Source organism: Trachemys scripta, chromosome 2 (assembly GCF_013100865.1).
Source record: "Trachemys scripta elegans isolate TJP31775 chromosome 2, CAS_Tse_1.0, whole genome shotgun sequence".
Taxonomy (NCBI): Eukaryota; Metazoa; Chordata; order Testudines; family Emydidae; genus Trachemys; species Trachemys scripta.
Window position 1 is genome coordinate 31,595,878 of NC_048299.1, and position 15,372 is coordinate 31,611,249.

At 42.0% G+C, this 15,372-nt stretch overlaps 1 protein-coding gene across 1 annotated transcript in view; it reads left to right on the top strand.

The window, feature by feature from the left end:
• ARMC4 (armadillo repeat containing 4) overlaps window positions 1-15,372 on the top strand; it is a 196,603-nt gene that overhangs the window by 131,630 nt on the left and 49,601 nt on the right. The window contains exon 16 of the mRNA XM_034759339.1: window positions 5,880-5,994. Coding sequence (XP_034615230.1) covers window positions 5,880-5,994 — 115 coding nt within the window. The remainder of the gene's footprint in view (window positions 1-5,879; window positions 5,995-15,372) is intronic.

Genomic DNA, 15,372 nt, shown 5'->3' on the forward strand with positions numbered 1-15,372 from the left:
GAGGCCATGGAAAACTTACAGGCTGCTCTAAATTGTGCCACTGAACAAGCCAGATGAGTCTCCAGGCAGCCCCAGAACTCTGGGCCTGAAAAGGTAGGATGCAGCCCCCTTTCCCCACTTCCATGTGTCAGCTGCACTGAGTTCAGCTCAGTCACAGCTCAGGCCTGGTCTACACTACAGGCCTATGTCAGTATAATTACGTTGCTCAGGAGTGTGGAAAATCCACACCCCTGAGCGACTCAGTTATACCGACCAAACTTCCGGTGTAGACAGCACTATATCAATGGGAGGGTTTCACCCGTCGACATAGCAGCTTTGTCCATTCTTTCTTATTATGCATTTTAAGTCTGCTTTGGGCCCAGTACTGTTCCATTGTTGAAGAGAATGGCAGAACTCCCTTTAACAGGGGCAGGATCGGGTCCATTGACTCCAATGCCAATTGCAAATGCTCAGCACTTCACAGGTTTCGACCACCAGTGTTTCTTGTTCTGGTTATTCCATCTTGAATGGACTTTGTGAGCCAGAATTTGAGTGTAGTTATACACTTGTAACATTGACTTCACTGGGAATTTTGTGTGAAGGCCAGTAAGTCATTTTCATATGAATCTGCATACTTCAGCTAAATTAGTCAATATATAAATGATGAGGAAATATAATAAATTTAATATTTGCCTCCATTTTTCATTAGACATTTTTGAATGTATTATTTGGAAATGGTACATAGCTTACCAATACCTGACTTAGACTTTGCAGTTATGAATGCAGCTATTTATGTGGCAAGAAGAAAATCGTGGCTAAAGGAAATAAGCAATGGGGAATATGTGAGAGAGCAGGAGAAGAGAAAAGAAAATCTGGAAAGACTAAGAAGAGATAGAGACAAAAAAAAAAACAGATGAAGAAAAAGCCATCTCACCAGAAAAAGAGCTTTGTTAGCCAATACGTATGTGTTAGATGTAGTAAACACCACACTAATGGTATTATGTGCATGATATTAATATAATATACATTATATATATGGATGTTGGGAAGGTATGTTAACTGAATGTATTATACTCCTCCCACAATTCTGTTCCCCCATTTCAGGTATCCAACAATGCTTTGCAAAGCTAAAGTCAGCTTGGCATTAGAAAATAGGAAACTTGTCAAAGCAATAATACATGAATACTCTATACCCAGTACTGTTAGGGAGTACTATCATGGCTCATCATCACCTGGAATGTAGTATTCAAAACAAGATATGGGAAAATACAGGGATGTACCATGGACAAAGCTGGAACACTTGGTTGAAAAAGGCCCCTGGCGGCTCTGGTCAGCACTGCTGACCGGGCCATTAAAAGTCTGGTTGGCGGTGCAGTGGGGCTGCCAGGCTCCCTGCCTGGCTCCACAAGGCTCCCGGGAAGCAGCCAGCATTACCCTCTGGCTCCTAGACAGAGAGGCAGCCACAGGGGCACTGCACACAGCCCCTGCCCCAAGGGCCGTCTCCGCAGGTCCCATTGGCCAGGAACCACGGCCAATGGGAGCTGTGAGGATGGTGCCTGCGGGCGGGGTCATCACGCAAAGCCCCCTGGCCACCCCTTCATCTAGGAGCCAAAGGGACATGTTGCCACTACTCGTGAGCTGCCTGAGGTCAGCACCTCCCGGAATTCACATCCCGAACCCCCTCCTATACCCCAACTCCCTTCCCCATCTTGGAACTCCCTCCCACATCCAAACTCCCTTCCAGAGCCCACACCCTGCACCCCAATCACCTTTCCCAGCCCAAAGCCCCCTCCCGCACCCTGAATCCCCCATTTCTGGCCCCACCCTAGAGCCCGCATCCCCAGACTAGAGCCCCTACGCCCTTCCATACCCCAACCCCCTGCCTCAGGCCTGAGCCCCCTTCCACACTCCGAACCCCTCAGCCCCACCCCCCAGCCCGGAGCCCCCTCCTGCACCCCAAATCCCTCATCCATGGCCCCACCCCAGAGCTCGTGCTCACAACCAGAGCCGTCACTTCCTCTCACACCCCAGCCCCCTGCCACAACCCAGAGCCCCCTCCCACACTCTGAACCCCTCAGTTCCACCCCCCAGCCCAGAGCCCCTCCTGCACCCTAAACCCCTCATCCCTGGCTCCACCCCAGAGCCCACACCCCTAGCCGGAGCCCTCACCCTCTCCCACACCCTAACCTCTTGGAATAGCCTGATGAAAATAAGTGAGTGAGCAAGGGTGGGGGGAGCAAGCAACGGAGGGAGGAGGGATGGAGTGAGCAGGGGCGGGGCCTGGAGGAAGGGGTGGGGGCATGGGCGGGACCATGGGGAAGTGGGCGGGGCAAGGCTGTTTGGTTTTCTGCTATTAGAATTTGGGATCCCCAGACAAAGCTGGCACAGACTAGTGGGTTAAACTTAAACTTCAAGTGACGTATAGGGGGCTTTTAGCTTGTAAACAACCACAATATAAATAGAAGTACGTTTAGGTACGTATCTTTAAAGCACACCTTCTGTGTAAGGTGAATATGCTGCAAGATAAGAATTGCTTCCTTGAAGGAGGGTATGTATGTGTTCTTTTCTTACTGTGTTGCTTTATCTTTAGACAATAAATTTGTCTAAATTTGGTTTATTGGTCTCTTGAACATTTTTAAGAACAAACCCCACGAGTGAAGTCAGTCAGTTGGTTATACTGTTAATCAATAGCCTCAACTTTAGTCACACACAAGAAATGTTGCTTCCAGAAAAGCCAGGTCAGGCATTGGGAAGTGGTAGATGCTTCAAGGAGGAAGGATAGTTTTTTGATAGTTTCAGTTCCACTGAACTGTGACTCAGGAAACCTGGTCAATTTCTCGACTCTGCCACACAGTCCCTGTGTGACCCTGGGAAAATTACATAATCTCTGTGTGGCTCAGTAATGTCTGTAAAAGGGGGATAATAATTTCTTTCTTCTGCCTTTTATCTGACTCTTCTGTTTTGTTTGCAAACTCTATGGGACAGGAACAGTCTCTTATTAAGTGTTTGTGCAGTATCTAGCACAATGGTGTCCCAATCTCAGTAGTGGCAACAGGTGCTGCTGTCATACAAATAAATAATAATAATATGGGATACAACCTAATTTGAGCCAAGATGCACTGTGCTGATGAGTGCAGTATGAAAAATTATAGACTAGAATATCAGATAGGAAAACTGAAAACATAATGACAGTCAATTTGAAAGGGAAAGGAGAATTAAAGGAAAATACAAGAGAAAGCTGAACCAGCCTAGAAGTTGTGGTCTGTAGTGCAGTGCAGGAAACCTGAGCTCAATGCATAACCTCTATCCCTTGATTCTAGGGCTGGTAGCAGTGATGGGCTACCATATTTGCTTAGGCAATATATTTAGTCACTCAGGAGAGGAAGTACCTCCCATTGCTCAATGGTAACTTCTCTGATTGACTAAGGATGGAGATACTCATAGACTTCAAAAGCAGTGCTGTTTGTTGCTGGTAGAAATGTGGCTATTACTGGAGTCTATGTGAAACTATGTAAAACAGGGCAAAATGAGGAAAATCTTTGGGGCTCCAGCAGAGATGCAGAGGAACCTCAAGAGATGGGGGAGAGAAAAGAAATATTACAGTAACAAGATGTTCTTCTGAGTAGAAGACACCATATCTTCTATAGTTTACCAAGTTACTGTCATAATACTAGGGGAGAAAACAAACTAGAGCTACTTTTTGGTTAGGTGATTTCTTGGGTAATCGCTGGCTGCCATGTCTACCAAGCCAAGCTGCCAATCGCGATCGCATGCTTGTCTGCTTCTCCCATAAGCACTCTCCTGTTAGGGTCTGGTGTGCTTTTGAAAATCCCACTAGGCACCTATCTTCATCTTTAAGTGTCTAAATACCTTTAAATATCTGTCCCTTTGTACTTTCGCCTATGCTGCCCCTTACATGCAAGGGGAAAGTCGTAATCTGTAAAGCCACCACCTTGTCCTCCTCCTTAAAAATTCACCTCTTCCATTATGCTTATAGGAAACGCCGTCAACCCTCCCCTGAAAAAGCCCTTACCATAAGATAATAGCAAGGCCATTAGCACATTGTGATTACTGCTACTAATTGTCTACAGATTGTGCACACATTTTAATTTTTCTCAGGAAAATTAACTATTATTAAGATGAGGGTTTTTTTTTTATTATTCTCATTATGGTTATGGTAAAAGATCAGAATTAGTGCCTGGGCTGGTACATTTTCATTACTGTTTTGGAAGACTGCTGTACCTCTTCAATCATTTTGGGCTTTCTTGTGCTCTCAACCAATTGTGTTAACTACATTGGCTTCACTGAAGTAAATACCAGCTATACACTGGGCCCTTTTTCAATTAAGTCCAACAGCAAAAAGTTTCCTGTTTGTGTTTTCACAGGAAAGCATTGCTGAAGTTATTGAAAGGAGAACTATATGAGATTTTGAAAGTTGTCCTTCAGTCTTTGTTACTATGTGGACCAATGGTTTACATAGTTGTGTGCTGGCTCATTATGCTGTTATGGTTTGTCCTGCTACTGCCAATGCGAACTCTGATTTCTTACTTTCTCAGTTGACTTTTCTTCTGGCAGTTGGTATATTTGGCACTGAGTATATAAATGAGATTGCCTTCAATTTAGCAGGTCTTGCATTAAAAAGGGCTTTTAAAATCAGGTTCTCCTTAGTTCTGGGGAAAAATCTAGATTTTGAGAGCAAAATTACATAACCAGGTTGCATCAATTTGTTGTAAGTAATGCCCCACGTTACTTTAAACAGAGTTCATGTCATAAGTAATTTTTTCTGCATCATATAATTGTATGATTACGTACAGAACTGATTTTATACTTAGTTTAAAAAAAATCCTGACAAACTTTCACATAGTGAACACAATTATATGTTTTTGCGTGATATTTTATAAGATTCACAATATAAGATGTGCACTATCAGTGTACAATTAAACTTTTACTTTTGAGGTTAGAAATCAAAGTATGCCTGATTTTCTTTATCTTCATCTCATCTGCTTTGAGTTTAACATATCTTTCTGAACAAAGACATGTTTGTAAAGGATATTAAGTTTTGTTTGGACTTCCTCTCCATTTAAAGTACTCAGTGGACCCTAATGTGAAGTTATGATCCCCTAGACTGATTGATATATAAACATAAGACAGATGGTGTAGAGATGACTCTGATGATAATTCATTTTTCAGCTAGTCATGAAGATACTTTGATTACTGTGTGTTTAAGTAATTATAACACAGTGTTCAATGTTAGTCTTGTTAGTAGGGAACACATGGGAAACAAGTTACACGTTATTCATGCCCAACAAAGGATGCACTGTGGTGTGACCATTTTAATTCCTAATGCTAGATTAGAAACATAGGACTTTAAGATATGTCACACTGTGAAGTAAATAAATTAAACATAAACTGAATAAAAAGTTAAGTACATAGTTTTTTGGCATAAATATTTGTTTTGGAAAATATTTGTTACTATATGAAAGAAACTAGTATGTTTGAATTAAGGTTTCACCTTGCATGTAGCTCATTAAAATCGCACATAGCTTGTTTCTAGATTTACATGAGTCTTAGATATAATGCAGTTTGACTGGTTCCTTGAATAAAGCATTTTAAGTGTAAATACTGAGAAAAAGATAAACACCCATAAGTTTTAGTTAGAAAACACATTTTTGTCTAAAAAATTTGTGCACAACCATCTAGTGACAGTAACATTTACAGAAAATCTTGATAATATTTAGTTGCCAATAAACCACTAGCACTTAAATAACACAAGACTGTTTATTAAAAAAATCACACCACTATTCCTTAACATGACTTTTGAAACTAAATTACATAATTTCAATTTTACATTGTTTACTCCATAATGAATTATGATTTTATAATGTCTGTTTGTATAATAGGATAATTGACCGCTTGGATGGAGTTCGCTTGTTGTGGTCCTTGTTGAAAAATCCTCATCCAGATGTTCAAGCAAGTGCAGCGTGGGCTATCTGTCCCTGCATTGAAAATGCTAAGGTGAGAATATATTTACTAAAATGTAATTGTTTATAGATAAGGCTAAGATTTAGTGACTGCCCCCCAGCACCTGCTGCTGCTCAGGCACTCCCCAGGGCCAGCCACCCTAGGACCGCTGCTTGGGTGCTCCCTGAGACCAGCCGCCCAAGCAGCAGCTGGAGCGGCTGGCCTCGAGGCAGCCCCCAGGACTGCTGCTCAGGTGCTCCCCACAGCAGCCCCTGGGACCGCTGCTTGGACGCTCCCTGGGGCCAGCTGTCTTGGGCTGCCCAAGCAGTGGCCTGTGCAGCTGGCCACGGGGAGCTCCGCAGCCCTGGGATCAACTGCACCAGCCACTGCAGCTGCAAAAGTCACAGGGGTTGCAGAAAATCACAGAATCCATGACCTCTGTGACAGAATCACAGCCTTATTTATAGATCATAATCACATTTTCTCATGATTTTCAGTAATTCATGTTTACAGTCTTGCTAATTAGTCGCCTTTTACTTGTATTCTTTTAACTGCTTTAAATAATTTAATTTATTTATTTGAATATTTAAAACACAACTACACAACTACAGAAACCCATCTACTGCTCATAGCAATCTGGTTGTCCTTAATTGTACTTTCTCTATTTGTAAAATGTCATCTTTATAATAATGTAACCAGAACTCTGCATACTGTTCCCAGTAAAGCATCCTGAAAGGTGCTAGTCGAACAATAATGGAAATAAAAGTGTTCTATTAACAGACTGTGAACAGCACAGCTAGTGGGTCTCCTCTACCCTACATACCTCAACCATGTTCTCAAGGGAGCACCTTTTGGCTTGAGAGCATATTTCAGTCTCCATGCCAATGAAATCCTTAGATTCTCTGCTCAGACTGCCAACAAAAAGTGCCAGTTGTGAATGGTAGTTCTTGTGCAGTAGTCAGCTGTGCACAAAGAACTGGACTATTAATTTATTTCATATAGACTGCCAAACAGAGATAAAAAGGTGACTATTTTCCTTTACTGGTCTAGAATGGATTAGACCCAATGATCCATGGTACAGAAAATATGAAAGGTTTTGTTTCTCTTAAGCATATCCCTAAAATATCTAGGAGTCTTGCATCACTAACTCTTGTACAAGGCTGGAATGATTTCTTCCAATTTCTAATGAATGCCCCCATTAACACAAGTTTTGATTTTCCTTTGTACTCTGTCACTGATATAAATCATTCTGCACAACATTTAAAGACCTGATCCTGTGAGGTGCTGGAGCCCCCTTGGAAGTACTACATCAGTGATACTCAGAACTGAGGCTCACGAGCTGCAAGTGGCTCTTTACTGTGTCTCCTGCAGCTCTTTGTAGCACATGGTATTAAAACACTGTGTGATTTAATTATTAACCAGTCTAAGTTATTAACCAATCTGGATGCTTTTACTAAGTTATTAACCAACTGTAGTTGATAAAATAATAATACCTGGTCAGTCATTATGTTGTGATAATTATATATATATATATATATATATATATATATATATATATATATAGTAAATGAAACAATGAATTCACACTACTATGGCTCTTTTGGGTAATGATGATCACTAATTTGGCTCCTGAACTACTGATGTCTGAGTATTACTGTACCAAATGCTCTCAACTCCCACTGAAGTCAACATTTCCTGTGAAGAACTAAGCAACTTAGAGGATCAACAATTTCTGTGTATCTACCTTTCTTTTTAATACTTTATAAACATCATGAAATAGTTGAAGGAACATTTCCTCCTGATTTTGATTCATAGATTCAGCATCTTACAGTTTTCCACACTGATTTCTATAAACCACTTACCTGCCCCTTTTCCAAACTAACCAAGTCATTCTGAATTGTATTTTCCTTTCTTTTTTATTGACACAGTCTCCTCTAAGATTTTATATTAACAAGTGATATGTTACATGTATTTCCCTTCTTTCAAGAAAGGGATGCACCTGCCTGTATCTTGGACTGTTATTACTGATACATGTTGCCTGTATTTGATAGCTAAGACTTTTCATTATACAACTGAGTAGGTCCCCCATCACCTGTGCTTAGGGTCTATACTGGACACTTAGCTCACCCGGCTCTGAGAGTTGTATTGCCAGAAACCCCCACCCCACCCTTGAAATTCCTTTCAAAAGTGTTTTTCCTGGGCTATAGAGGGCAATGGAACAGATATTGTAGACTTAGGCTGCATTAAGGGTCACTATGCTGCCCGATTTGGGTCACTATGCTGTAGAAAAGATATTGAATTAAAGTTAAAACTGCTGTTTGTTAATACCAATACAATGATTTGGTTAATGTTATTTTGTGTGTGATAGATTTAAGACATTTTTTAAATGTAGAGGTAGGTTGTACTGGCCAATGCATAAACCATTCCACTTCTGGAAGCTACAAATGATAGTTTGCTGGTCTGAAGTTAGTCACTGTTTTTATACATCACTAAACCACTACACATGGTGGATTCCAGAGTGGCCTAAGAATGACTTGTGAACAAGCAGTTGCGAGTTGGCATCAATGTGATTGAGGTATTGGAGCCCTGTGGGAAAATTTGCACAACAACTGCCAGTGCTACTAGTCACCCACTTTTATGAGCATTACATTAATTTTCAAAGTTTATATATAAACTATAAATATATTAATACATGCCTCTTTTACAAAGCAAGAATAAAGGAACTGTGTAGGTCATTAATTCAAAAGAATGATCTTAATGGAAACAGATTTAGATTAATTAGTTTCTTAATTCAAAACATAAAAACCACTACTATAGTAATGTTGGTAATGACAGAATATCAGTGTATTGTCCAAGAGATGCAAATAATTATGAAAAAGTGCAAAGAAAAGTATACTCAACTCTGTTGATATTGGAATGTTAAATTATGTGTTATGAATCATGCTACCTCAAAAAACATTATTTATACTTTGTTCCAAAGCACAGCAATCCAAACAGAAAAATGTAGCAAAACTCTACAAAGGCTTAATTAATGCCATTGTGAAATTCACCTGTGGGGTAGCAGACAAAGGCTTTTCACACCAGTGAAGGTGACACTGTCAATATGATTTTTTTAACTAATGCATTAAAAACAAAATCAGTTTCCTGGTAGAGCAACCTTTAAATAGTAAATCCTGACATTTAAAAAATTGTTATAAGGGTTTTCTGCTCCTCTCTTTATGTTTAGAGAAATCTTTTGGGTAGTCCTGAGAGCAGAACACTTAACATGCTCAGGCTCACCCATCCTCTCCCCTAGCTATTCTCTCTGGGCACACGTCTGCTTGCTGTTTGTTCATAATTATTTTCAATTTCAGCTCTGCTGCTGATGTTACTGGTACACATCCCTTTAAAGGGATTGGGGAAGGATGAGCACCATGAACAATACACTGAAACTGACTATACCTTAAAGTGCTGTCAAGTTAGTAAAGCAATAAAACTAGGAAAAAAGGGAAAGATTTCCCCCACCCCCGCCTCCAATCTCTTAGGGGTTACTTGTAACAACGTAGTTCAACATTTTCAGATGGAAGTGTGATTTTCAAGTTGATGGCTCCCCTTGAAGCCCTATATTAAAGCTTCATGGGGAAGCTGCAGGCTGAGCAGCCATGCAGACTGTGTATCCCCTGCCTGCCATGAAAGAGGATCTCTATATTGGCTCCACATAGGTCAGCACAGAAGGCTAGGGTGGAATGGATGGGTGGGGCCATGAAATTGGCATTTATGCAGATCCAGTGGCCTCCACACTCGCAGCCCATATCTAGAGTAGGGCCACTGGTGGAGCATATGCTTCTTTCTTCTTCATGCCACATGATTACTCAGGCTTTATGCAGGAGAGGTGCATTTCACCTGTTACAGAATAATTTAACATTACCATATGTGTAAACCTACAGTGAACCTTTGTAACAAAGAAAGTTTGTTGACGTTTATAAAATTAAAATATTGCCAGTTACTGTTTTAAATTAGTGATAGTTGGTTTCCACATTTCAGTAATAAAAAATGTTAGAATATCAATTTCAGTAGTTCCCAAACTTTTCTGAATACTGTACATAAAGTTACGCTTTTTGTTCTATATGACTTTTTTGAAAAAATATATAATGTCACTTTATAAATATTTGTGTCTGCACCATGTTTTGGTTAAACCCATGATGTCAAAATTCCCTATATGAGCACATACAATACTTTCCAATTTTCTTGTTTTCTTTGATATGCTTCTTATATTTGCGTACAGAAACCTTGGCAGTTTGAAGTTGATGATCTTATTACTCCCCTTCCATTTTCCTATTTTTTTCCTGTAAACATTATTCTTTTTTACACATCAATTGGGACCCTACTTTTTTATACTCTGCTAATTGTAAGGAATTTGATCTTAATTTGTGTAATTTTAAAGCCATGCAACGGAGAGCTAGAATTTCCTAATACTAAATGCTTATATAAAATGTATTCCTGTTCACTGAAGGAAGATCTGGGCCTACGTTATCAAGAAGACATTAATTACTAATTATCAATAAGAATTATTAATTCATTTTCTTGGTAGGTTCCAAAACAACATAAAAGAAGACATGGTACCTACCCTAACATGGCTTTCACTTGATAATAAAATGGTTTAAAGCTGTCTGATGTAGAAGTGATACTTTTCTGCAGCCCAGCATCTCCCACAATTCTGGACATCTGGGCTGCTCTCCTGTCTCTGCAGCTTAGGGAAGTGGATCAGCATTTTGGCACCAAATGGTCTGGCCATGCCCCTCTGTTTGAGTGCCACATTCTTTGCCTCTGCAGTAGAAAACAGTGATAGTTTCTTTTGCTCCCACCTGGCCCTTTCTATTTTAAAATTTCTGCCCATTTTTTTGGGCAGTGGGCAGCAATGCTTCTTTGGCATTCATCCTCTTTCCTGGATCAGTTAACCCCTTTAGGGGTTTAATCACCACTGAATATCCAGAACAACGTCTCCCTGCAAGCTCCTCTGACCCTTACAGGCATGATAGAACAGGCAAGAAAGCAGCTGGTTAAATCCAAGCAGTGCTGTATTTGTGAGGCAGCCTTCCCAGGTTCAGCAGACTCAGGTTGCTGGCAACTCAACTGTATCCCTTCCTGGGCGACATCCTGATCAGAGCTCCATTGCAGTCAGCAGCGCACAGGGCCACGTCTTGGACGTTGAATCTGCTCTAAGCACACATCTTCATCACCAGTGCCTAGAAAAGTTCTCTGGCTCCATCCACCAGAATAACCCACCTGGAGGTATAAATAGACACTTTGGTAGTGAAGATCTACCCATTATTAAAAAGGTTTCAGAAAATCTGGAAACTTATTTTCTTGCTCCAGAGCTGCAGGAGGCCTGTCGAAGCACTGTGCCTCCAACTGCTAGGATTCCTGGTGTTGTGCATAGGGATCACTCCATGGGCACAATCATGCATCAGAAGTCTTCAAGCCTTCATATTAAAGGTGTGAGGCCAGGCCCTGGAACACATAAACAATCATGTACAGGTTCTGACACAGGTATTCAACTCCTTACAATGGTAATCAGCCCACAGCAATGTCTGCAAAGGCATGTCCACTTGCCTTCCAGGCAATGGAAGTAATGAGGTGAGCTGAACAGTTCCTCCTTTTCCCCAGAGCAATCCACGTCAAAAGGGACCTGAACCAAAAGGCAGATTGGCTCAGCAAGCACCAAGTCAACAACTCTGAGTGCTGCCTAAATCAGCAGATTTTCAACTTAATTGTTCAGATGTTCAGCATCCCTTCAGCCTACCTGTTTGTGAATCATATGAATGCAAAGAAGCCAAAATACTTCACAAGGCAGATCCCAGGTCTGTGGAGACAGATGCCTTATTGCATAGTTAATACGTTACACATATCCACCATTTCCACTACTGGGGAAGGTGGTCCAGAAAATAAAATGAGAACAGGCAGCAGTAATACTGATAACTCCTCATTGGCCAAGGAGATGTTGGTTCTCAGACCTGGCAGAGCTGAAACGGGAACCCCCCACTCCAGCTTCCATGGAGACCAGACATCCTTTTGCAACGTCCTCTTCTTCCTCCCCATCTGAAACAGCTTCAACTGACATCCTGGCTATTGAGATGGAAGCACTAGAAGGTCTCAGTCTGTCCTCCAGAGTCATGAAGACATTGCTTTCATCTAGGAGAGTATTGACACTAAAGGTGTACACCTCTATCTGGTCCAGATTCAACAATTGGTGCCAAAAGCACAAGGCAAATGCCAGAAATTCAGGAATTCCAACCATTCTGGACTTTTTCCATAGAGGCATAGATAGAGGCCTTTAGCCCAGTACCATTGCATGTCAGTTGTCAGCTCTTAGTAGCATGTGCTTCAAAGGATCCTCAGGCTTCTTGGCAGACAGTCCACAGGTAGCCAGATTCTTTTGAGCAGTCCGATTAGCCACACCAATGGTCAAGCTAGTCTTCCCAAAATAGGAGCTTCCACTAATTTTGAAGGCCCTGACAACCCGTCCCTTCAAGTTTCAAACTACAGTGTCAGCCTTTTATTTATCCATTAAGGCTTGTTTCTTAGTAGCTGTCATGTCTGCCAGGCAAGTGTCAGAGATGGCAGCCTTATCTATACAGGGACCTTACTGCGTGTTCCACAAGGACAAGGTGGTGCTCAGAACACCAGAATCCTTTCTTTCTAAGGTAAATTCCTCCTTCCGCATTTCCCAAAAGATTGTGCTTCCTTTGTTCTGTCCAAAACCACAGCATGAAACTGAAAAAGATGTGGCACAGCTTAGATGTCAGAAGAGCATTGAAAATCTATCTCAAGTGTACAGAATCCACAAGAAGAATAGGCTGTGTGTTCTGCCAGCCAAAATGCCAGGGACTCAGTGCTTCCAACTCCTCCATTGCTAGATGGTTTAGACTTTGTATTATGAAAGCCTGTGAATTATCAGAGGTTGCTGTCACAGAAGAGATCAAGGTGCAATCCATGAGATCCTTAGTGACCTCATGAGCAAGTGTGTCCTCTTCAGCAATTTGCAAAGTGGACACTTGATCTACAGCTAACATCTTCATTAAGCACTACAAGGTGGATTTTCTGTCTTCTGTAGAGACCTCCTTTACTGGGAGGATGCTTCAGGCAGAAATAATACAGACTTTTGAGTGAGTTCACAAAAAGGGAGGGTACTTCTTTCCCACATAATTTTTATTTTATAACCCTCCTTACATAACAACTCACAGCTCGCTTCTTCCCAGAAGTCCAGAATTGTGGGAGACTCTGGTCTGCAGAACAGAAAATTTCTTACTAATAATTTACTGTCTGCTAGCAGGGTCTTCCACAATTCTACCCACCCTGGATCATAAGCCAAGTGTCAGATATTAAGTGGAATCTTTTAAATCAAGATTGGATGTTTTTCTAAAAGATATACTCTAGGAATTATTTTGGGGAAGTTCTATGGCCTGTGTTATACAGAAGATCGGGCACATGTTATACAGGTCAGGTGATCACAATGGTTCCTCTGACCTTGGAATCTATGAATTTATTAATCTCCATTGTACTAATATAGATAGCTATTTCATTATCACTGAAATAGTAAGTTTATAGTTTGGGAATAACTCATCTGGGTACAAGTGGGAGCAGAGAGGACGTGGCCAGATGGTGCAGCACCAAAATGCTGATCAGCCTCCATAAGTTTATAGTTTGGGAATAACTCATCTGGCTACAAGTGGGAGCAGAGAGGACGTGGCCAGACCATGCGGCACCAAAATGCTGATCCACCTTCATGAGCTGCAGAGAGAAGAGCAGGTCAGATGTCCAGAATTGTGGGAGATGCTGCTAGCAGAAAGGAAATCACCAGTAAGATCTTTTCCATTATTTCTATAACTCAATTTGTTGAATTGATTATGTATTTTTCTTTTAGTTTTTAATGTCTAAACAGGAGAAATAACTGTAGTTTCCATCTACATCCTCTCTTTCCTAATCATCTCTTATGCTCTTGGTAGGACTGCTTCCCTCTGCCTTCATATACAACTAAACACAGTGTTCCATCTGGATTCATAACTGCTGCTGTTCAGAAAACAGAATTTAGATTCCATGAAAAAATTAAAAATTTTGGGGGAAAAAATCCCAAATCATTATGAAAAGTCAAAAATTTAAAAAAAAATGGGATGTAATTTTGAATCCATTCTGGAGTCACAGAGCCTGACTCCTGACTTTCTGGCAACCTATCAGGCAAGTAGATGGGAAACCCAGCAATCCACCGGGGTCACTGTATAGTTACTCCAGTTATACTTTTTGTCTCATATTTCAAATACAATGGTGCTTTACAAGATGTCATAGAAGGCAAATCGTGACCTTTCCTCCATGGCCACAAAGGACCCTTACCGTAGTAGTTATGCTGCTATTGTGCAGGGGAAATTGGATTTGGGAGCTCACACAGGAATGTGCACTCCCAAGGGCCACAACACAGAGCACAGAAAGTGTCGTGGGAGATTGGAAAGTTGGAGGGGGGCAGATCTGATCCCATCTTTGGGGGCGGGAGGAGGAGTGCAACAGCCACAAATATGGCCCTAATGTTGCAGTAGCAGCCGTGAAATGGCCTGAGAAAGGGAAGATTTTTTCCCTCACTCCCACTGGCTCTCACAGAATGGCATTCTTGTTGCTAAGTGTCTGGTTTTCAACTGGAAAGTCCGGTCGAAAGGGGACCTGTGCGGTCAATACTGCTGATCAGACATCAAAAGTCCGGTTACTGTAGTAACTGCAATTGGCCTCCACTGCTGGGAGGGTGGGAAGAGCAGTTGCAGCTGGAGGAACTGGCTCGCAGCTCTGGCAGAGAGGAAGGTACTGGCGCTACCTGGAGGACGGATCCTGACAGCACGAGGCATTTGAGGAGCAGGCCAACAGCTAGGCTTGCTGCCCATGATGGTCTGTCCCACCTTTGCAGCCTGCTGGGGCCCTGGCTCTCTCTGACCCCTTGTTCTGGGGACCACTCCACCCCGCTGTGACCCGATTGGCCCTAGCCTTTCGCTCTGGGGACTGACCCTTCCACCGCAGCTCCATGCTCCGGTGCCCGCTCTCCTCCGCCCTGTTATGCCCCAACCGGGCAGGCAGGCAGGCTCCGCATTAGCTCCTCCCAGCCCAACTCTTCAGGCGGCAAGTGAGTGGCAGGAGTGGGTGCAGCGAGCGATGGGGGACCAGTAGTGTCTGGTTTTGAAAATTGGAAAGTTGGTAACCCTAAGAATGCCCCACTGAATAGCATGCTTACTTGGCTAAGGATTTTGCCTTACTGCTTAAATATGGGCAGCAACACATAGCCAAAGTATTTGGTTGTTTGATGATTGCTCCAGGAAGAGTCAGAAAAGTAATCTGCCCTCCCAGGCCAAAGAGTAGCAGTAAAGCCACTTCACAGCCACTATTGCAACTCTGAGGCTGCAGTAGTCTTTGCAACCT